Raw genomic sequence first — 22132 nt, 5'->3', positions numbered from 1 at the left:
TAACTTACTTGATTCTTCTTTTCGGCTTTTGTTCAAGAACCTATCGATGATTAATAGAATCAGCAGTGATGTTGACCTTGGGCTCATTGGAGGCACAAGCGGCATTGGTATCTGATATTTCCGTTGCTAAGGTTCACCAAAGGCTAATTCTTTTCTTACCCTTATCGGAATATTGTATTTGAGATGTATTAATCTATGAGAAAGCAATATATCAACCACTCACACGAGCTAAACACTTAAATGATACTGTCGTACAGTCCTCTATCCCTAGGAAGGCGGGATATGCTACATACTACGACCCGCAGTACGGATTTAGGCAACTCTGATGTACTCCGACGCTAACAATAAGCAAAGAATAAATAGATACGGAGTAATTGGATCACCTTTACTGAGCCCATATGATCCCATAGACCAACGTGAGTCTTCGCAGCAGATGATAAAGACAAGAGTTATGCTGTTACACCTTCCCCTATTACCCTCCTACATACTGATTGAAGATAGAATAGTATTTGTGGACAACACCCAAGGGTCAAGCCCTATTCAAGATATGTAACCCCCTCAAAGCAGCTGACACGTACAGAAGTACAAGACAAGGGCCCGCCAAATCTATCTCAGACGCAGTCGACCAGGGCGCCATCAAGCAGGAGGTGGCTTGTGGCCCCCAGTATCAGAAAAGCACAAATTTATTTTGCATGGCTGACCCGAACCAGGGAAAAACACGAGCTGGTCAGCCCCGATAGGTTGATCAAGGGAGCTGTTCCCTGCTTCTCCTGCAAATCATCCCCGCTAAGCAGCTGCGGTCGCCCGGGGAATTACTCGCGTCAGCGCGCCATTGGGGTAGGCAGCCAGATTCCCGGGTACCTGCACGCTTGAACCGTCTCATAAGCCCCATGGCAACTGATAATCTGTTAGCATAGCCGGGTGGAGCTGCAGACCCCAGAATCTTGGTGCCTCCGAAACAATACGGCGAATCACGACCCTCCAACTTATTTTTAGGCGCCGATCGGCCGTGGCGCAATCAAGTCGCGAACCACACCGTCCTAGAGTCCTTGCAAGACGCTATAATATCGGAACAGGACCCTCCTTACTCGCCCAGACCATTCCAGTCGCGATGCTCGATGAAAACTTACCAAGTAAGTCTGACCTATTCGGGTCCAGCATGCTTCCCTGTCCTGCATACGTCATCCGGGGACACCCAGGACATTCTCCAGGCCATTTTCAACTCGACCGAGTCCGCGAACTAACGGATCGCAGCTTTCTTCTTGAAGAACAATTCCCAGTCTCCACAGCAGAGCACTATCTACCATCGTCAATATGGTAATGATCCCGAACCAACCTACACCCTCCGCCGTCTCGATCCCGCAGACCCTTCGTCCGAAAACCATTACGGCGTCGCCCTCTCCGACCCTTGGGTACCTGGAATCGTCTACGGAGAGGTATCTGTGAAGCCGGAATGGACTCAACCGAGTCTTTCTGCAGATGCCATCCGTGCCAATGGCGGTGTTGTACCGCCACCAGAGCCCATCATTCCCCCAGAGTTCACCGTTCAGCTCTACAATCCTGACCAACAGGTCGTTGTGTACTACAAAGCGAAGACATGGAACCGACCAGCTCACTGGGTATTTGAGATGCCACAGCGGACATTTCGTTTACCCTCCGCTTCAACTCTCGACCGTACCCAGAGCGACCCCGCAACCGCGGACGTGACGCCCAAGCTGCGGTTCAGTTGGCGCAAGGATGGGAAGCTGTCCAAAGATCTCTCCTGTCTGCTCCACGGCAAAACGTCCACTATGCCCGACACGAAGCACAAGAGCCGCGAGCCCGATATTACTGTCGCGATTTTCCAGGGCCTAAAAGAGCTCACACTCTACGAGCCCAACTTATACCGTGTGGAGATGGAAGACTTCAAGGGTCTCGAAGTGGTCCTGCTGCTGGCGGCAGTGGCTATCCGCGATATATTTTTTGGATCTGTCAAGGAAGTGTTCAACATCAAAGCAGGGGGAGCAAGCACCGTCCCCGGCCGCAAGAGCCCGAAAGCGCAAACACAGGGAGCACCGCCAGCCACGGCATTACCAGACGGCAAGCCGGCTCCTCGGATCTCGATTCCAAATTCTCCAACCCCAGCACCTCAACCTCGGCCCCGACCGCGCCAGGACAATGCCGCAGAAGAGGAAGCCCGCCGTACCCAAACCCTTCTGGAAAAAGAGAAGCGCGAGCGCGAGCAGGCCAAACGCCGCCGAGACCAAGAAATCGAGCTCGAGACGAAGCGGCTGCAAGAGATCTACGGCAAAGAAGAGCAGCAAGCCCGACTGCAGGCACCAGCCGCGTCGTCCCCTTCACGGCCGAACCTGCCTCCTCGACACAGCGGGCCTGCTCGTCCACAACCGCACCGCTACTCCCAGTCATACTCCCTACATGCCTCAGAGCCAGTCCACTCCCCCTGGCTACCAATCACGTCCGCAGTACCAGCAGGCAGGTCCTGGCCCGTACCAACGAGTAAACAGTGGCGTAGATCCTCGGGCCCAGTCTACTGCGAACCTGCACCCTCCTCGGCCCATGCCGCCTAGGCCTCAGTCGACGGTTGGTTTCTATCAGATCCCGACTAGCAGTGGGGCCCTTCTTCCTGGGCCGAGCCAAACGAGTCCTCCGCAATTGAGTGCTCAGCAGAAGCTTCAGCCGAAGAAGAGCAGTTTCTTTGGATTCCGGCGCAATAAGGAGGAAGCTTCACCGGGTAATAAGCTTGATAAAAAGCGGAGTTCCATGTTTTGAAACGTCTCTCATCGATTTTGCTTTTCTCCTTTTTCTCATTGCGATACCCTGACGCTTCGTTTCCGTCACTTGCTCTTTTTTTTCCCCTTTTCTCTTTTCTTTGCCCCTAGCGTTTTAGGGCATTCGTCTCATACAATAATATGCACGTGCATTGCATTGTTACTTGCGACGTTCTGAAAAGCAAAAGTGTATGGCATTATGCATCCAACGATCCTCCAGCTGACGCTTCTCTGCATCTGGTCGATTTCGGAGTAGATGCGCAGCTCATGGTGCGAATTTACTTTACAGAAATAAAGCTAGTTCTGATCAAATTTTGACCAGTGTTTATTCAAGTTTGCAACCTCAACTTCAGGCTGTATTGAGGTGTTATAGTCTCGGTCAAACTCCCATAGTCGATCTCATCGGTAAGAATGAGTGGAGGGGTAAAAATAACGAAAGGAACCACCGACTCTCGGAAGGGAAAAGATAGAAAAGGGAAAGACATATTAAAGGGTGATTGCCGAAGCGCTCAGAACACCGCCCTCCTTGACCAGAGCAGCTGTAGCCTGCTCCGGAACAGCCTGATCAATACCCAGAATCATGAGAGCTTCCGTGGAATCAAGCTTCTCTTTCTCCGTGAGTTGAGCATCACCCTCGTCATAGTTGTCCCTCAACTTAGGCGAGACAGGCGCCACGATCATGAAATTGATATTGACTCCCTCTCGACCGAGGATGCTTCCCACGACGCCAATCTTGCCCGGAGAGTCGTAGTTAACACAAATCAGAAGGTTGCCTTGCGGTTCAAACGACGCCTCAAATCTATCAAGCCGAGTGATGAGGGGCCTATTCCCGGAGCACGTGCCGCAGATGATTCGCTGTTGTTGTTGAGGCGCAGAGCTAGAAGACTCCGTAACGCCAGGGGCTCGGGATGGAGCACGAGATGGCGGGCGTGCAACGAGCGTAACCAGCGACGAATAGGATGAGCTGTCTGACGGATCGCGCGAATGTTGTTCGGAAACAAAGATGCCACGCTCGTGGGCAATTAATTCTGCATTGACAATGTTGATATTAAAGCCCTCGGAAGCGCTGATAGGAGCGAGGAGTCCTTTGATAAGAGCAGCATACAAGGGCCTAGTATTATGAATGCCGGCAACTTCGCCTTGGTATATCAGGTCAAAGGTGTTCCGAGTCATGGAGCCTCCGGGAGGATGGCGTACTGTTGCGTATAAAGACTGCCAATCTTCTCGACTAGGCGCACGAATGGCTGAAGCTTCTGGTACTCTTCTGGTAGGATGAGCGGTGCGTTCACTGCACTCCGCGGAAGAGACCCATTCAGGATTTCTAGAACCTGCTCACAGACATCCACGGAGACATTTTCCTGAGCTTCCACTGTGGACGCTCCTAGATGCGGAGTAGCAATGACTTTCGGGTGCGCAATCAGCTTCCCTGGTGTGGTATCAGAAGTTGGCGGCTCGGTTGTAAACACGTCTACGGCTGCGCCGGCTAAATGACCAGATTCCAACGCGGCGAGTAAGGCATCTTCATCAATTGTGCCACCTCGGGCGACATTCAGTATACGGGCGCCGGTCTTCATTTGTGCTAGTTCAGCTGCCCCTATCATCCCACGAGTAGATGCGATCAAAGGAGTGTGAATAGTCACAAAATCAGAGCATGAAAGAAGCTCTGGCAGAGAAGGTACAAGGTTCACAGATGCAGATGCTGCCACTGATAGAGAGGCATATGGATCAAGAGCGTTGATGGTCATGCCGAGGCCTTTTGCAAGACGGGCCACAATCAAACCCACTGCAAAGGCTTGTTAGCTGACTTGCGTCCAAGCCCCCACAAAGTACACACCTTTTCCCAACCCAATTATCCCCAAGACTTTGCCTTTCATCTCGACACCGATAAACTTGCTTCGCTCCCATTTTCCACTCTTCAGACTGGCACATGCCTCAGGGATATTTCGTGCCAATGCCATCATTAGTGCGATGGTGTGCTCGGCGGCGGCTCCAATGTTGCCAGAGGGGGAATTGACAACGACAATTCCCAGTCTGGTAGCTTCACTGACATCTATGAAGAAGTTTGATTAGTCAATTAAAAGGTTGTATGCCCCCATTGTGGTGTAGCTCACCAACATTGTCAACGCCAACCCCAGCACGAGCGACTACTTTCAAGTTTCGCGCAGCCTGGAGCACCAAGTCTGTAACTTGAGTTTCAGAGCGTATAATAAGAGCGTTATATTCTGGAATCTTGCTTAGGAGTTCCTTTGGGCTGAGATTCTTGTGCTCGTCCACATCCAAAGAAGTGCGCAACAGAGCCATCCCATCATTGGAGAGCTTCTCTGTCACCAGAACCTTAGCACGGGGCTTTTGAATGAGAGGCATCGTTGTCTTCGATTGAAGTGGCCGTCAAGTAGAATGAGGGTGTTTTCAAGCTTAGGATTGAAGTTGAAGCCAGAAATTCAACGACTGAGAGGTAGATGAACCTTGGGAGCCGTCGAAGCATTGGCACCGCGGCAGGCGCGCCCATGCAAGCTCAAAATGGCAGCCACGACCCGGGGGAAATCCGTCTGCGTTTTCAAATAATCTGTGATCCAATCATAGTGAGCTGCAGCGCAGTAAAATCTGCTCAGGCGACACAGAACGCGGGGTAGCGGGCTGGCCGGCGTTGATTGGAGACCGTGTATGTCGGTTTCTTAAGTTCACACTGAAATCCCATGTGGTCGACAGAAGAGTACGAAGATCCCCACAGGATCTTCATATTATACTTAAGATTTCTGGGGTTCACCAATGGGAGCCGCGACAGGGAGATACTCAAGAATGAGAGAGGCTTTAGACTTTATGAGCGGTAGCCCTAAGTGGTCCAGATGTGCTCACCTTCGATGTCGGAGATTCAGGCGACCATCCCCACGTCTAATATAAATCCAGACCCGGCGTCTTCAGGAAATACCGTACATCAATCTTATGTATCTTTATGTCACAAGCTATCCATCAAATTTCATTTCCAAATAAAATCACCCGGCCGCGCACCTGTCATATATAATGGGTGACTCGAACATCAGCTGACTGGTGGCGCTAGAGAGCGCCGCGTCGAGTCTGGAGGAGCCATGTATTCAATGCAACAAAAAAGGGGCTGGGGGATGGCGGTCGCAGATCATGACAGGTCCTCAGCGCTAACCCCGTGCCATTCGACATTATTTCAGGATATCCATGTCTTTACCAGAATGTGAAAATAGAGAGGTCGTCCTCTCTTGATGGATTTGTACGCGTTTTCAGAGTAATAACAACGGTATCTAAGCAAATAATAATAGTGACACCCTGATTCTGTGTCCTCACCCCGGAGCCCTCCTCTCTAAGAAGCAGAGCTCATATACTGGGGACGCTCGACGCCTCTCCGGCGAGTGCTCGCTGTGCTTGTGTCTTGCTCGATGGTGATTGAATAGATGCCTAGGAGATGATTTGGAGGATGAGAACGATCTGCTCATCCTGGCGGTCTTCCTGACCCGAGTGGAAGGTTTTTAGGACCACTTTCGAATGTCGGTCTAATGGAACGACGGTTCACGTGAAGGCAATTTCATTTTGCCTTGCTGTTTTGACTGATCTTGTAGATGTTAAACTGTCTTACAACCCCCCCACAAGCCCATGATAAGCATATGATGGATTTGCCCGGCGCCATGGAGAAAGTAGATTTTTGTTAGATCGAAAGCACCCAGAAACACGGGTACGGCGGACGCTTAGGCCCTCCGCAGGATTTGGTATACCTGCGCCTCACTGTCGGTGACAATTCCGTATACTGTAGTACTTTTTTCCCCTTTATACTCCTGTCATCCAGAGTGCACCATACCTAGAAGCCGGTCAGCAATGCCTTCGGTATGGTGCAAGAGACTTACCCATATAAGCAAGGGCTTGTTTCTGCCCTTTGCCAAATTCGTCTGAAATTTTGGGCTCTAGAGCCTCATACTCTCAATCTCATTACCATAGGGTATAGTCAGCGCGGCCATTTAGTTGGTGCTTAATCTTCTTTCGGCCAAGGGCGGGTGATATGGGAGAATGTCGTTTCATACCCCCATCTCACCGGTTATCCTGTCACAATACCGGCTTCTATGGCGAAGCCAACAACAGCGCTGAACAAAAGGGGATATACCCGTAACATTTGGCCCGAGTTGCGCTGTACGCAGCTTGGCCTGTATTTCCCTCCATGCCGCGAGGGCGTCGTCGTAACGCCTGTCGACGGCCAGGATGCCCATGCGAATATTGGCCGCGAGGTCAAGATTTCTGGACAGGGCAGGGAACTGTTCATGATAGCCCCTAGTATCAAATTTTTAGCGTAGGATTTAGTTCCTTGAGGAGCTTGGTATCAGGCGTCTGGGTTTGGCCGTTGGTTGGGGGCGCTTTTGTATGAAAGGTCGTGTGATCGATCATACGCTTCAATGTGGGTTTGTCGTTCCCGGTTGATAATTTCAGCTGAACCCGTACCCATGCCTCGTTCTCTCGAGACCTAGCTTGGCAACTGTGCTGGTAGCGCATTGCTCGAGCTATGAGAACAAATCAGTACTGAGCTAATGTTAGGAGGGCAGGGTACTCACAATTTCAGGACATCCATGTCTTTATTAGAACGTGAAAAGAGCAAGTTCGCCCTCTCTTGAGCCACGATCTGTTGAAGAACCTAGATTTAGGAAGCCCGACAGAATAGTATCCAAAATGGGAAACGAAAGGAACTGAGAGTAAAAGGAAAGAGATTAGACAATCGATGCTGTTGGGGGCGGCTGTCCCCACTCTTCCCGCACTCCCTGGACCGCGGAGATCCACAACGTCCCTCCTAGCCGAGAGATCAAGTGGGGGACAGGGGCTAAATATTCACAAGATTCGAGCCTTGTACCCAATTCAGTCGACCATGCATATAGCTTTGTGTTAGGGTTTGCTCTGGCCCCATGGAAAGACTTCAATGCCACAGAATTGACGCCAATTGACCTCCGGCCCAAATCTATTTCAGTTTAGCCTCATATCGGGATTTGCTCCGGGGGTCAACAGTTCGAATATTCAGGTGCCTTCCTTGGCTAATTTGGATCTTCGTTTCATCTATCACAAATACTCCACTGCTCTCCCCGGTTTCTGCTCTTACAGCTCCCTTTGCAGTTTCAGGAACTTGCGATTCGTCCACCTCTCGCGACCACCATGCTTTTTAACTGAACCCTGACGTCGCGATGGTGGGGGTACCACATAGCACTGGCTGTTCACTGTGTCGCGAGAGACACATCAAGGTGAGCAACCCTTCCTCACCCAAAATACCGGCGGGGTTTTCTCCGCCACGAAAACTCGTCCCTTCCAGCTAACCGGTCCCTTCACCCGGGGGTTTGCTTAGTGCGATGAAGCGGTCCCCGAATGCACCCAGTGCCAGCGATACGGTCGAACGTGCCCTGGATACCGCCGCACCTTCAGATTCCAAGACGAAGGCCCCAGTCTCGTGCGGCGACACCGTCCCACGACACGGCGGCGGGGGCGAGGGCGTCCGCGGGCCCAACAACCTCTATCACATCAGGACCGGCGGGCACAGCGCAGATCACGCCGCCGAAGCGGGTAGAGCACACCAATGATGGCAATGGCACGGCCGCCGAAGTACGCAACAATGCGATCGCCTTGATGCGCCGCCATTCGGCGTCTGTGTCGCTGGACGAGAGTGTTTCGCCGTCGCTAGTGCGCCAGTCCATGAGGTCCGCGCAGCCACAGCTGTTCTTGGATTTCATCAGCGCCTCGTTTCCCACGCTATATTTTCATAATCGGTTTCGTGCTGGCAACGAGCCTGGGTTTGCGGAGTTCATCATTATGAATTTTGGTCAGGACGCGTATCTGGATTCGGCAATTTGTTGTTTGAGTTCTGTTTATTTGGCCCATTTAACGCAGGACCCGGCACTTTTCCGGACGAGTCGTCGCATGTACGGCATCGCGTTGAGTGAGATGATTCGGGCGCTGCCGAAAGGCGAACATGCGAGCTCGGACAATATGCTTTGCACGTCCATGATGCTGAGCGTCTATGAGATGTATGCCCAGACTAGCCCCGATGCATGGGTAGTGCACTCCGAGGCTGTAAAACGGCTCATGAGCAACCGGGGCACCAAGGGCCATAAGACCGGCTTTGGACGGTCTTGCTGGATTGCGTTTCGAGGTTTTCATGTTGCAACTGCAATCTATCAGTCCGAGCCTTGCTTCCTTGACTCGCCAGACTGGCAATCCTATGCGTCAGAAACCATGACTGAAGATGCGAAAAAGCCCGGCGAATGGGCTGCATACACTATCATCTCCGACAAGACGTTCATGGAGATAACCAAGTGTCCGCGGTATATAAGCGAGACGCGAGATATCCTCTCCGGCAAGACGCCGCTGGTTCCATCCAAAGTCGAACAACTCATCCAGCGTATGGAGGAAACAGCTCAGCGCTTGCACTTCCTCGCGGCCGAGCTGCGCTTCTGTATAACTGCTCATACTCAACGCGAACAAGGCATCACCCGACGCCCTGGTACCTTCGTGGGCCCCGTTCCTGAGGTCTTTCCTGAAACAGGCCCATCATTACTTCTCCGGGGAGCAGAAAACATTCAAGCAGTCCTCGAGCAGCTCCACAATCATCTAGATAGGAAACTACGCTTCCGAGCCGTTAAAGAGCATTCTCCAGCATCCACAGTAGATACACTGAGCGATGAAAGTGCAGAAACTCCACCACCAGCAGCACCACCAACACTTACCACATTTACTTTGCCCTTTCGAATCCACTCCGAAATTGGAGATGGCCCTTCCAAAACTTCAGACAGCGACGATCCTCGCGCGGTGATTTGGTTGGACCGCGTGGCTTCGTCAATGGGGGTCCTGGGCACGAAAGTCCTGATCGACGAGCCCCCAATGGGATTCATCGAAGAAGAGGCTTCTAGGTCGAGTCCTTCCCATTGGTCCTGATAACCTCTACGTGAAACGATAAATACCTTTGCTAGCTGGCTCTAGATGCCATTCGTGTACTTCAAGCGACAGACCTCCAAGATATCCAGTTTCTAAAAGATCATCATGCATTCACTCCTGATATAAATTTTTCATAAAACCACACTCCATTTACAACCAGTCTGCAACCCCAGCTTAAGCCATCAGAAAGCTTTGAACATCCCCTTCCCCCCCCCCTCCCGCCCCCCCCCGAGCCAAGTCCTCTAGTACGCCAACGATTCCTCCAAAAGTTTCCTCAGCTCACCCTTCTCAGCCTGGAGCTCCTCGCTCAAATTAGGCGCAAGCATCAACACCCGTTTCTGCGGGATAGTCCCTTCAACCAGCCCATCAATATCGCCCGCCTCAAAGCCCAGATCCTTCAATCCGCGCGGCTGATCCCCCAACTTCACCAAGAACTCCGCAATCGCGGCCCCAAGCACCTCGCCCGCGCTTTCCCGCTTCACATTCGAGATATCCACCCCGAAGGCCTCCGCAGCCGCCAGATGGCGGTCCGGATTCGACGCCGCAGTAAACTTGAACACAGCCGGGGCCGTCACGGCGACGGACACGCCGTGGGGGATGATAGGGTGATCGACCTCATAGCCGGAGTGCTTGTAGCCCTTGTTCTGACTGGAGATGGGGTAGCTCATGCCGTGGCAGAGATGCACGCCTGCATTTCCGAAGCCCACACCGGCGAGCGTGGCTGCGAGGAGCATCTGCGACTGGGCTTCGTGGTCGTCCGGGTCGCGGACGGCGCGCGGCAGGTACTTGACGGTGCTGCGCAGGGCTTGCAGGGAGAAGATGTCGGAGATGGGGTTTGCGCCTTGGTAGGCGGGTCGGTTGATTGGGTTGGTGGGACGGGGCGTGCGCTCGTTGTAGGGGATTGCGGTCCATGATTCGAGGGAGTGGCAGAGCACGTCGAGCCCGGAGGCGGCGTGGACGGCCGAGGGCATGGTGCGGGTGTTGAGAGGGTCGCAGATGCCGAGGGTAGGCTTGAGGTTGCGGTGAGCAATTCCTGTCTTCGCTTTCTTGGATACTAGGTCGAAGATTGCGGTGCCGGTCGTCTCGGACCCTGTGCCCGCTGTCGTGGGGACGGCGACGAGCGGCAGGAGAGGCTTGTCGACGGGGAGACCTTTGCCCAGGGGAGCATTGACGAAGTCCAGGAAGTCTGCTTCCGGGTAGGCATTGTACAAGTTCATCAATTTGGCTGTGTCAATGACGGAGCCACCACCTGTCCTCAATGGATTAGCGAGTCTTCTTCTACTTTTGCTCAATTGATGACTTGGTGCGTACCGACTGCGAGGAACGCATCTGGTTTATAGGGCTTCGCAAAGGCAATTGCGTCTTTGATCCTATGAGAGCCAGATTGCTTAGTCGTGATTTTGCATGTGGGCATTTGCCGTGGGGAGGAATATACATACGAACTGTCTTTCGGCTCTGTGCGGACCTTGTCATAGATGGTGAACTGGATCCCCTCCTTGCTCAGGCCTTCCACCGCCTGCTTCAAGGCATTCAACTTGGCGACATTGGAGTCGGTCACAATGCACACACGCTTGGCACCCATGTTCTTGAAGTCCATGCCGACTTCCTTGGTTGCACCCGGGCCAAAGCGGATGCTCGACGCGGCCATCTCAAATGCGTACTCCTTCTCCCGCGAGGGGTCCACCGGTGTAGCCAGATGGCGGCGGGCATTTTGCATCATAGAGGGGGTCTTATGGTGGTGGTGATGGTTGGGGTTGGAGTGGCAGGGGCAGTTTGGAGGGTGTGTGTACTGCACTGTCTTCAACAGATTTAGGGCGCGGTTCGCGGCCGAAGGGGCCACTCGAATTGCTGGAGCGACCATTCTTTCTGATTTTGTTTTATACAGGATACCGTCTTCCAATGGGTTCAAAAGGGTGGATTGCAGGGATCAGAGGAAGTGCGAGCTATTAAATGTGCCATTGACAGCTAGGAGGAAGCGGGTGGAATTGGAGACAACATGCGGGGGTGCGTGAACCCCAACCTCGGCTTTCTCGCCGACTTCACGAATCCTTGGCGAAATTTTTCTCCAACTCTACTTTCATGGAGATCTACTTGATGAGCACATTATTATCCTTGATTTTCATCCGGACAATGGTTATATTGAGTCGTTGATCATAGTATATTACTCCTGTGAACTGCTCTAGTGGACCCAACAGCCGAGGTCCATGAAGGGGGGCACAATTGCCCATTCGGGGAGATCGGAGGAAATCCACTCGGAAGATACGCAACAGACGAACAAGCCGGTTGCCGGCCCTTCCAGAGACCCACTAACACAGCGTCAACGTGATGCTGGTTGAGCTATCCAGTACACGGACCTGACTCTCTGCCGGCGGTTGACCGTTTGCCCAAGAGATACGCGGTGTTGAAGGGCTGATTTCAACACGATGGCCCTGAAGCGGATCGCCGCTCACATCCGCCAGGTTATACCATACTTTCCCTCCGCTGACGTTGTATGCGAAGATCATCAACGGAGCATGGCCCATGAGTGCGTTTTTGTCCACGCCGATCTTGAGGGCAATCCCACCTTCTCCAATTCGGTATGCTTCAGAGTACTCATGTGAGGCGGAGATGGTCACTTCGGTATGGATTGTTTCCCCAACCGGCCAGACATAGACGGGGAATTGGCAATTGTTCTGTATGGTCGCTCTGCCCAGGAGCGCTTCATCCGAAGGGTCCACCCCTCCGTCTGAGCCAGATGTGTCAGGGCCGAGCGGTGGTACGGCCGTGGGATCAGCGGCTATTCCAGCATCGTATGTCGTGGTCGGCGTCAGAGAAGCCGACGGCACCGCAACGGTGGAGGAAGCAGTCGGAAATGCTCCAAATGGGATTCCGTAAGAGGCTGACGGTGTTGTGTCCTGGGGAACTTGAAACGGTTTGCTGGTGGCCAAGTGGGCCAAGAATAGAAATGGGGGAGGCGAAAGCCGTTCATGCTGGGAAATTTATTGAGTCCGGCGTGGTGAAATCGGGGGTTGGCGCAGTAGGCACTGTGAAGAATGGCTTCCTTGGTCGACAGCCGTGGCGTACTGCTGTCTTATAGCAACAGAGCCGACGCGATGCTCTGCGGCCAATGCCTCTCCATGCGAACGCCAAATTTCTCGGGTGTGACATTCTTTGTGGCTGCAATGGCCTTTCTAGGAGTTTTCTCGGCGAGCACCGCGGGGGAGATCGTGCACGGTTGGCAGGAATGCTAGTCTCACAGCCTGTTACTCGGGCCAGAGGACTCATTCACACCGTGGCAGGGAAACGAGAATACGTTGCATCTGAGCCGTCCGTACCCGCTGTGCGCAGATGCAGAACTTTGATCAGCTCCCCAAGTTGGACGCCGGGGTTGGCCATGGTCTTCCTTCGGTCCCCCGAGGCGGCAAGTCGCAGCAATCTCCCTCGATAGTGAATGATACAACTGCTGTACAGGGATAGGTGTGGAGCAATTCCAAGTTGGGTAAAAGCTCTAGTACCTTGTACAGGTGCTGTGGGGTCTGGACTCCGTCGCTCCGTATACCCCCCCTAGGCTCAAAGGCCTGCTTTGAATCCAGGGGCTCGATGTGAAATGCTACCGCCTAGAACGTCCGACCAGCGACCTGCAGCTAGCGCCCCTGGAATGAGAGCTCCAGAGTTATTGGCATTAAATACGGTAGCGCCGCTTTCAATCTCTTGGATTAGGTGGGCCTCCATAGCGGAGGCCGGTACAAGCGTCCCCAGTTGGAGATCGAATGACCAGATTATCCAAACACGGTCCTTGTTGTATGAAAATAATTGGGGCACGAGCTCAAGAGCACCAATGACTGACATCGGTAGCCTGAAGGTGAAAATATATTGATTGATATGTTCAAAAGCGACGGCAAAGTATGTACAGGGAAAACTCAACGTTGGGAGACCCAGTCTCTTTCGACGAGAAATGGTCGCAGCCTCCACGGTCTTCAAAGACCTAGGACAGATGACTAGAAGGGGACAACTTCAGAAGAGCCGAGGATATTCCCGTCCTGGAGAGCGGAGACCTGAATGTAGTTGGTTGGCAGGTCGGTGAGATCGACGCGAGTCTCAAAACCCGTGCGGGTGGCATTACCAATCTGCGGGCCGGCCGTCGAATTCACCGACGAGGGGGCATAGATGTTCCAGCTGTCATAATCGGTGGCGCCGTTCCAGCTCATGTAGACCGACGCGCCGTCGCTAGTGCGATTCACATAGAGAGAAGGCTTCCAGAAAGGAACAGCACTCCACTGGCAGCGATATCCACGGTAAGAGGCAACGGCATTGTCATCGCCGAACTGCGCAGTGAAGACAATGTTGCCATTGCCGTCGTATTCCTTAACCTTGGAAATGGATCCGTAGTCCATGAAGACGTTGGCGTCTTCGTCTGCGCCCAGAAGCTGGTAGCTACCCTGGCTGACGGATTTGATGGGATCGTTAGGGTCCGACAGAGACTTGAGGCCGGTCACTGTCTTGTCCTGGAGGTTGATGGACAGGCTGAGACCGGTGGTATCACCCTCCGAGTCAGAGCCAGTGTTGGCGTTGTTGAAAAGATTCAAGATAAGGCCGTCGTCAGTCTCGTTGTGCACTCGCATATCGTGCTGCCACGAGAAGTTGGTGTTGCCGGAAGGAGCGAAGTCACCGCCGGTGTCTCCGCTAATGTGCCAGATGATAGTTCCATTGTGATCTAGGTAGAAGCCTGACCACATATGACGGAGGGAGACAAGGTATCCATGGTTGGTGGCAGTAATCGCATTGATATGATAAGCGTCCCAGGGGTTCTCCGACGTACCAGAGACCCCAATCTTCTGGTGGGAGGTCGTCAGAGGAATCTGATCCTCATGGTCCAGAGCAGACCATGAGTTGAGAATCTCGTTGGTGGAAATATCGATTTCGTAGAAGTGGCTGTCCAGCATGTAGTCCGTCGAGTTGCCGCCAACGGAAGTCAGATCGTGCTGGGTGACGTTGTATGCGGTGACCAGCAGCGTGTTCTGAGGAGTGATATGGCTCTCGTGCAGATCAATGTAGGACTCTCGGGTCTGGCCGTCGGCCGTGACAAAGTCACCGGTCAGAGTGACGGTGTGAATCTCCTGGTAGGTGTTGTCGAGGATGTGGACTGTTCCGTAACCGAAGCCAAGATCCAGCATGTCTCCAGCCCAGAAAGTTATCACGTCGGAGCCATTCAGCTGCTGGACCATGAAGTTGGCAGTAACCTCCTCTGGGCCCTCGTAGACCAGATTGCCCGCATTGTCATAAATCAATGCCGCTTGGCCCGCGGGCTGGACGCCTCCGCGAGGACCAAGGAAGAGCAATCCGTCAGCGGTCGTACCGGTCTGGTTGACCTCGAGCTGGGGAGGCTGGAACCCCATCGAGCTATAGGTCGAGTAGGGCCATGCTGCAGCGCCGAGCGACAGCGACAGCACGACACTGGCCGAGGACCACAACGGAGCCATGGATTTCGGTCGCCGAGGGAGAGGAGAAAGTAAGGAGGGAATTAAACGAAGGACAGAAATTATGTATAGATCGAGTATACAGATAACGAGCGACAATGTCGATTCGACGGGAATCGCGAGAATGAGCGTGGAGAAGGCGTGATTCTACTTTATTTCAACCACAGCAAAGGCCCTCCGTTTTATGGCCGGTCCCTCCGGTGCATTCCCCTGCAGATTTGACCTTTTCCCTGGACACTGGCCCGTCGGAGCCCTGAAGATCATTGCCGCTAGACGGCACAGATGGGTGGGCATTGATGGAGTTGCCATCCAACCAGCACAAACAATGCTGCTAATCGGCAGTGGTACAATTCGAAGGCTCCACCGCGCTCCACACAAAATCGTTGGCGGCCCATCGACAGGGGGGGCACGACTTTCGTCATTGGGGGCATCCTAAGAAAAGGAACGGCTCTGCAGCAGTAGATTGCGTTGCAACTTGCCCGCCTTGACCCGTGCGATGTTTCATCCTCCATATTCGTCGAAGCGTCGTGATGGATGGCTATCGCACCAGACTATCCCCCAGCAGGGCCTTGGTCTGCCCAAACCCGCTGAACGGCCCCCGAGTGATCGTCAATAGTTGACCGGCGGCCGCGTGGCCAGTCGATTCGCACTTGCTTTTTGGTTCTTTCTGAGACGAAACTTGTTCCGTCTGGACGTGGAGAAAAGCAACCATGGAACACCCACGGAGGTGCCACTGGAAACAAGCGCGACCGCTCGTACTAATTTAGGGCAAAGTAGATCTCCATGTTGCAAAAGCGACTCGGACTGGTGGGAGGGCAGTGCGGGAATGGAGGATCAGAGAGAATATACTAACGTCAGATTTTGGACTCGGTGGGATGTGCGTCTCAACTATGGCGTGTTACAGAACCCACGAGGCTGTTTCATACCCGCGGCTTCCATTCATCAAAGACTCGAATTCCAGATCATCGAGAATCCCTCTGCAGCAGGCGGCAAACTGAAGGCATTTCATCGCGGAGATTGTCCGATCTTTGATCCGCCGGAAGGGCTGTTGTTGCGGTCGCCCCCTACAATTCATCCATTTGTCGTGGAGACTTCAGAAGCTCCCGTCTCTGGTTGATGGGGCTGTATCCATCTCGAAGCCATTAAAGCCATTACTTTAGATAAGATCTGGGACATTGATGAGAACTCTGATCTGCAATTGTGTCCTACCCAGCTAAAATGAAGTATGCCGATCTTTCCCCGACACACATGATTCGCCCACAAACTATTTGACCACCGCCAGCACAATGCCATCGTAGCTCTTCGCTGCCACCGTCTGGATCACGGTAGCCTCGACTCGTGTATCCGCCCCGATCTGGGCGACCACATCCAGCCCGTCCTCCTTCAAATGATCCCCCACAACACCCTCCACAAACATGTTCTTCACCGCATTATCAATGTAGATCGCGCTTCCAGGGCCGTTGGATAGCTTGACGCCCCAGTCAAAATAATTCCACTGATTGGGCCAATCGGCATCAATGAAGACGAAGTCGAACCTTTCCCTCTTCCCTTCTTCGATCTCGGCCGCCAACTTCGGAAGCACCTCGAGGCCCGCCCCCAGCAGGATTTCGACTTCGTCCGGCACCTTCACGCCGGCATGCTGGAGGTTGGCGATGGCTACGTCGCGGTGATGGCGGTCCACCTCGATGCTGGTGACTTTGCCTTTGCCCTTGAGTCCGCGGGCAAGTTGGATCGCCGAGTACCCGCCCAAGGCGCCCAGCTCTAGGACGTTGCGGGCTCCACTGAGATTCACCAGAATGGAGGTGAATTTGCCATGCAAGGGCGAGACCGAGATAGGCGGCAGTCCCTCTTTGGTGCTATTGTGAAGGGCGTGGTTTAAGGCCTCCTGGTCATGGAGAAGGTGGGTTTCTGCGTGGGCTTCGACGTCGCCCTTGAATTGGATATTCTCGATAGGCATGATATAAAATATTGGTGCTTGCGTTTATTCACTGGAGTTTTCGAATAAACTTGAGTTTGGATGTGATGTGAGCATCGGGGTGGCCTCAGGATCTATTTATGCTGTACTTCAAGCCTTCCCCTCTGCCTTGCTAACATGTATTGTGTTTGAAGGCTCGGGGTCGGTCCGGAGTTGAGCTCGGTCTTAGAGCAGCCCACCCGTGTACCGTGTCAGGTCATCGCGAGCTCCACTCACAGGCGTTCGAGCACTCACAGAGGTTTCACGCCCGTGGAACTGAGTCCTGAGTTGAATACTGTGTGCTGAGCTTCACCAAAGAATAGAAAGCGTGGAGCCAGGGCCTTTCCAAACACCTTCGGTTGGGGGCGCGGAGAGGATGGGTTTCCACTTTGGTGGACCAGCGGGACTTTGTGTTGGCATGTCTGCTGTCGGGCACTCCTAATCCAGGGTCTGTTTGATCGTATCTACTCCATCTGATAAGCACAGACTCGGGCCAGAGGATCAGCTGCTCGGTTTTGGTCGGATTTGGTCCAGCACCCCGGGCCCGCTTTGCATCAGATAACGCAACCAGACCAGGCCCGGACGGTGCACTAGAACAGCCCGAGGTAGCGCCACACAGTGCGGGGGGTAATAAGATGCACCAATAAGATGCAGCACTTCTCCAAGTCTACCTTCCAATTCAGAATCTCTTGCTACATAATTCCGATTCGGATTGCTCTCTGGCCTAGAGATAAGGGCTAGTTGGAGATCTCCAAGATGAACCTTTTTGGAAGTAAACACCTAAATCTATGGGACCCGGATGCCTTTGTTCAAGCGCAAGGTCAACTGGTGAAGTCTCCCAAATGAAGCCCACGGGCTTTCCATTGCTCTAATCTATGTTATAGCTTGTGTCGGTCCCCACCAGGACTCGACAGAGAAAACAAAACCAGCTCGGCCACGCCTTCTCTCCCAAGGATGCGAGATGAGGCAATGCGATGCAATCTGCCAATCTTGCTCATGCTTTCTTTTCAGATTTGGATGCAGTCATCGACTCAATGACGCTCGCCACGTGAGGAATAGGCCAAGCCATCTTTGCTGTGGGGTCTTCATGCACTTCACCCGAAGTAATCTTGTCCACAGTCACGACAGCGATGTAGCCACCAATTGCGGTAAAGAAATGCCACCTGTGTCACATTTCACCCGTCAGAGTCAACGCACCGGTCAGATCGGAGATCAAGGGGCGGAGTAAACATACCATCCATGCAGCTCGAAGACAAATGCCAGCGGCAGGCCCACGGAATTTCGAATCTGTGTCAAATGGGCACAGGCAAACTCGTCAATCAACCACACGAAATACCCAAAAAGGAAGGAGACTGTAAACTAATCAGACAGAGTCGTGTCGTGAGCTGAAGACACACTCACAGCAACCAAAGAAGGAGAGGTTTCGGAGTTTCTTCCTCAGCACGAGGTCCGGGATTTGCTCGGGGATCATTCTCGTGGTGCGTCTTGCGATAAGCCAGACTGCAAGGCCAAAGGACACCGCATGCACAACGAACTCGTCCATAACCATGTGCACGACCATGACGATGGTGAACAGCGTTAGGAGAACGGCCCCGATCAGTTTCGTGTTCCGCGGGCTTACTTGGAAAGTAAGAATACGGAACAGGAGCGGAGTGGTCAGAAGATGCATAGACAGCTCATCCGCTGGTTCCGCGTAGTTAGCTCTTGTGCTGCAATGGACATGACACCTGAGGACACGAACACATTTGAGTGTGGTATTTCAAAGTCATGTGGTAGCCTGCCGAGCAGACACCGACTCCGATTAATCCACAGTAGGACATCCGGCGGAGAAAGGCATCTTGCTTCTTGCGGAGCTGGATAAGGCCATAAACTCCATAGAACACTAGAGGTGATCAGCAATTGACTATCAACAGAACGGGGCTCCTCGCGCGTACTATACACAAAGCTGCTGAATGTATTGATGAATTCTGCAACGTAACGAGTAATCACATAGTCCTGGAATCGCATTAGCCAGCGTCCGGGTAAGTCGGCTGGAAAGTGATATGTGTACCTCTTCGCAAAAGCTGACAACATGTTAGTCGGATTCGGCGCTTCTTCCACGTAGGGCTCCTTACTTGAGGTACGAGGTCTGCTCTCCCCAGAATGGGGCGGATACCTTGGACACGTCCATTGGCCAACGAGTGACTTGGAGGCCTTCGCTCTGCCCAGGAACCCCAAAGGCACCCGGGCCCGACCGCCCAGACCACACGCGGCAATACCATAACAAACCTGATGTTTCAGGCATGCATCTTTGGCATCGGGCTACGCGTATATACTGTGTACTGCTGCCATCTCTGGTGATCCATGAGCTGTTCCAGCTGTATGGTAGATCAATGGACGTTCTTGCTCCTTCAAGCTCTTCGTGGAACGCTCTCCACCGTCGCCTCCGCTCCATAATGTGATCTGGCCACCGCGACCCCGGCCGGTCCATCTCACATGTCAAGAAACGCTTGGCCGATGGGGTTCACTGGTGGAAATTACCCATCGTTGCCAACTGCTCGGCCAGTGTCAGACCTTTCCACGGAATGTCATTGAGAATCCCCAGAGTTAAGGATCGGGTTGAAACACGCTCAGAGCTCGGCCCCGGCTTCGAGCCATCCTTGAATCACTAGTCCTTTGCAAAATTGGTAGGTTAGGGAGATCAAAAGAGCTGCTGAACGTAACGGACAGGAACCATTCAAAAGGCGGGGGAGCATGAAACCGTTGTGTCCGGCTCCACATTTTAGCGCGATGTCACCGGGGGAATAGCGGAGAAGCAGTCTTGGCTTCTGGCAACCCCGCGATCCTCCTATTTATTTTCCCTCCACAGTGGCCGGGATCCCCTGGGCTCCTGTCGCTGGATTCAGACTACTGAGCGCCACTTGTTGCGTCTCAGGATGGGTTGGAGTCGCGTAGATTTCAATGCCCTCGCCAAGAGCTTCCCTTCGAAGTGGACAACCTTCGCGGACGAGACTCTTGGGCCCTCCGCTTGCAGGGGTTAGAATCCTGCTAGTCCAGGCACCTCGAAATTACGCTCAGAGATGCCACCCATCACAGACCGATCGCGGATAATTCGCCTGATGTACAAATCTGGAGACGGGTGTTTTCTGGGGTAAAGTACCCGGGCTCAAGAGACAAGACACGGGGTCGTTCAGGCTCTTTTTGTAGCCTTTCTGGGCTGCCAGAGAATCTTTTTCGTCCATAGAGTGGGTGTCCTCCTCGTAGACCACAGTATATCCATGTAGGGAAGGTAACAAAGGTTCGTAATTAAGAAGGGCCTAAAATGACCCCATCCTGAAGTGGCGCATCGAATGGGAATCCACCCTACAGGAGAAAGTCCGCCCCCGATTTAGATCAGGGACCGTTCAATGGGACCCGCTCAAGCGCCAGCCCTCGTGGGAAGAACGCTTTTGCTTCTTCCAGGTCCCAAAGAAAAAAAAATTAACTGGTCTTTCCCTGGCCCAGAGAGGTCGATGAGAGAGTTGGGTTCAGTGAGGACCAGGCCGGGTTATTCCTGCGGACTGTTTAACCGCCCTGAACTCTCAGTGTCGCGTGTGGAACGACCTTCTAGGGAAACGGACACGGCGCATTTAACCGAGCTCTAATTGGGCTGTCTCGCCGCTACATCCTCCAAGCTCACGTCTTCTTCTCCTTCCCTAGTCTGATACCCCTTCAATCGCTACTATTGCAGCTCCTGATTATGCCATAGGTCATTATGAGACAGGATGTAGAGAAACCGTCAGATCCAGATGGGCTCATCCTTGAAGCCTGGGGCCAGGGTCTTATGGTGGGAAGCCTACTTATTATGGCCGCAATCACAATCGCAAACATGAAGAAGCATGTCCTTCTACATAAGCTGATCTTCGCCGAGGTAAGAGCTTCGCCAGCTTTATGGATCTCGGGCCTCCCGGGCTTGAGCTGTACAGCCCTTGGCTGGTTTGGTGTCACCATCGGTTTCTAACGCACCTGTACAGCTGCTTCTTGGCATGCCTCATGGTACCTTCATATTTCCCAAACCACCCGCCTATGGATGGTACCTGTCTGTGACAGCAATAACGCTGAATGTCTCCTGGGAACTACACAACGTCATCGCGTGGATGAAGAATCGACCCTTTCTCCCGTCCCGCATCTCCAAGCTCTATATCATCACCGTCATCCTGTGTTGGCCATATTGGATCCTAGAGATCTACGCCAACTTTACTTATTACAACAACATTAACGGGATCTTCCTACGGACAAGGCCTCTCGAGCCTATTTTCAGGTAGCCATGCCCTCTACCAAGCTAAACATACCGCTAAAACCGGATCAGGGACCCATGGTGGGTGTTCACCACGATCTCACTTTTCTGGACGATCAAGCGCGAGTATGGGTTTGGCATTTGGGAGCTTGTCATCGTCAGTCCCCGCTTCGGAATCATGCTCCTCGCCATGTGCCTGTCACTCGTTTTCATTATCATCGACACACTCAGTGTTCTGAAAGTGTTTCAAGACACGCTCCCTGTCGGCATACAGCCATTCTGGAAAGTATGTTCCAAGTCTTCTTCCTCACCTATCCCTTTTTCTTGGCTTCGGCGATAATGTGGTCCACGGGCAAAGTCTAACTCAGCTAGCTATCGTTCATCTTCAAATGCCTTTGTGATACCGTTATTCTCGATGATTTCAAAACGGCGCTGGACCGCTTAAGAAACCATTGGTTGCGCAAACAGAACAACATCGAGATACTCCTGACAAACACACACAGCGGACGAACGCCTGCACAGTATTCAATTCAAATAGAAGATATTCAACCCGCAATGCCCGGGTCTATTATGCATGAGCTGGTACGGTCCGATAAGTCTTTTTCGGTGCCCCGAGTGTTGCTCAGAGGTGGGACTTAGCCCAGAAGGCGGGAGCTACGCTGCTTATCGATGACATGACTGCGAATAAAATGACTCTTTCGTAGCGCAATGCCTTTGTCCCCGATCCCGGTATCCTTATCGGTTAGGGTAAATATCTGTCAACTCACTCGTAACC

The 22132-nt window shown here is 52.9% G+C and overlaps 10 protein-coding genes across 10 annotated transcripts; 3 read left to right on the top strand and 7 right to left on the bottom strand.

Moving 5' to 3' along the window:
- Positions 1-1111: 1111 nt before the first annotated feature.
- Positions 1112-2769, top strand: N7468_007152 (uncharacterized protein; the record flags this gene model as incomplete). The annotated part of the gene is made up of 3 exons (XM_058476448.1): positions 1112-1133; positions 1255-2455; positions 2505-2769. 3 exons carry the CDS (start codon positions 1112-1114, stop codon positions 2767-2769), a joined length of 1488 nt encoding a protein of 495 aa, XP_058329338.1.
- Positions 2770-3254: 485 nt separating this feature from the next.
- Positions 3255-5132, bottom strand: N7468_007151 (uncharacterized protein; the record flags this gene model as incomplete). Its single annotated transcript, XM_058476447.1, is given in 4 exon segments — positions 3255-3964; positions 3982-4551; positions 4603-4818; positions 4880-5132. The coding sequence occupies 4 exon segments, from the start codon at positions 5130-5132 to the stop codon at positions 3255-3257; spliced, it is 1749 nt and encodes a 582-aa protein (XP_058329337.1).
- Positions 5133-8129: 2997 nt separating this feature from the next.
- Positions 8130-9692, top strand: N7468_007150 (uncharacterized protein; the record flags this gene model as incomplete). Its single annotated transcript, XM_058476446.1, has 1 exon — positions 8130-9692. The coding sequence occupies one exon, from the start codon at positions 8130-8132 to the stop codon at positions 9690-9692; it is 1563 nt and encodes a 520-aa protein (XP_058329336.1).
- Positions 9693-9934: 242 nt separating this feature from the next.
- On the bottom strand, positions 9935-11553 carry N7468_007149 (hydroxyacid-oxoacid transhydrogenase; the record flags this gene model as incomplete). Its single annotated transcript, XM_058476445.1, has 3 exons — positions 9935-10941; positions 11004-11062; positions 11132-11553. 3 exons carry the CDS (start codon positions 11551-11553, stop codon positions 9935-9937), a joined length of 1488 nt encoding a protein of 495 aa, XP_058329335.1.
- A 445-nt stretch (positions 11554-11998) lies between these two features.
- N7468_007148 (Bys1 family protein) lies at positions 11999-13067 on the bottom strand (the record flags this gene model as incomplete). The annotated part of the gene is made up of 2 exons (XM_058476444.1): positions 11999-12586; positions 12963-13067. 2 exons carry the CDS (start codon positions 13065-13067, stop codon positions 11999-12001), a joined length of 693 nt encoding a protein of 230 aa, XP_058329334.1.
- A 174-nt stretch (positions 13068-13241) lies between these two features.
- N7468_007147 (uncharacterized protein) lies at positions 13242-13520 on the bottom strand (the record flags this gene model as incomplete). Its single annotated transcript, XM_058476443.1, has 1 exon — positions 13242-13520. The coding sequence occupies one exon, from the start codon at positions 13518-13520 to the stop codon at positions 13242-13244; it is 279 nt and encodes a 92-aa protein (XP_058329333.1).
- Positions 13521-13669: 149 nt separating this feature from the next.
- N7468_007146 (arylsulfotransferase family protein) lies at positions 13670-15151 on the bottom strand (the record flags this gene model as incomplete). The annotated part of the gene is made up of 1 exon (XM_058476442.1): positions 13670-15151. The coding sequence occupies one exon, from the start codon at positions 15149-15151 to the stop codon at positions 13670-13672; it is 1482 nt and encodes a 493-aa protein (XP_058329332.1).
- Positions 15152-16412: 1261 nt separating this feature from the next.
- Positions 16413-17105, bottom strand: N7468_007145 (O-methyltransferase; the record flags this gene model as incomplete). The annotated part of the gene is made up of 1 exon (XM_058476441.1): positions 16413-17105. The coding sequence occupies one exon, from the start codon at positions 17103-17105 to the stop codon at positions 16413-16415; it is 693 nt and encodes a 230-aa protein (XP_058329331.1).
- A 991-nt stretch (positions 17106-18096) lies between these two features.
- N7468_007144 (ceramidase) lies at positions 18097-19272 on the bottom strand (the record flags this gene model as incomplete). The annotated part of the gene is made up of 7 exons (XM_058476440.1): positions 18097-18265; positions 18337-18454; positions 18504-18785; positions 18844-18984; positions 19037-19097; positions 19153-19165; positions 19217-19272. The coding sequence occupies 7 exons, from the start codon at positions 19270-19272 to the stop codon at positions 18097-18099; spliced, it is 840 nt and encodes a 279-aa protein (XP_058329330.1).
- A 1563-nt stretch (positions 19273-20835) lies between these two features.
- N7468_007143 (uncharacterized protein) lies at positions 20836-22103 on the top strand (the record flags this gene model as incomplete). The annotated part of the gene is made up of 5 exons (XM_058476439.1): positions 20836-20991; positions 21095-21381; positions 21430-21643; positions 21730-21939; positions 22062-22103. 5 exons carry the CDS (start codon positions 20836-20838, stop codon positions 22101-22103), a joined length of 909 nt encoding a protein of 302 aa, XP_058329329.1.
- Between the last annotated feature and the right edge of the window lie 29 nt (positions 22104-22132).

This window comes from Penicillium chermesinum, assembly GCF_028974085.1.
Source record: "Penicillium chermesinum strain IBT 19713 chromosome Unknown utg000005l:1.0-4115287.0:1.0-4118363.0, whole genome shotgun sequence".
Classification (NCBI taxonomy): domain Eukaryota; kingdom Fungi; phylum Ascomycota; class Eurotiomycetes; order Eurotiales; family Aspergillaceae; genus Penicillium; species Penicillium chermesinum.
Note: the sequence above shows the minus strand (reverse complement) of the source record. Positions and strands in the feature narration are given on the sequence as shown.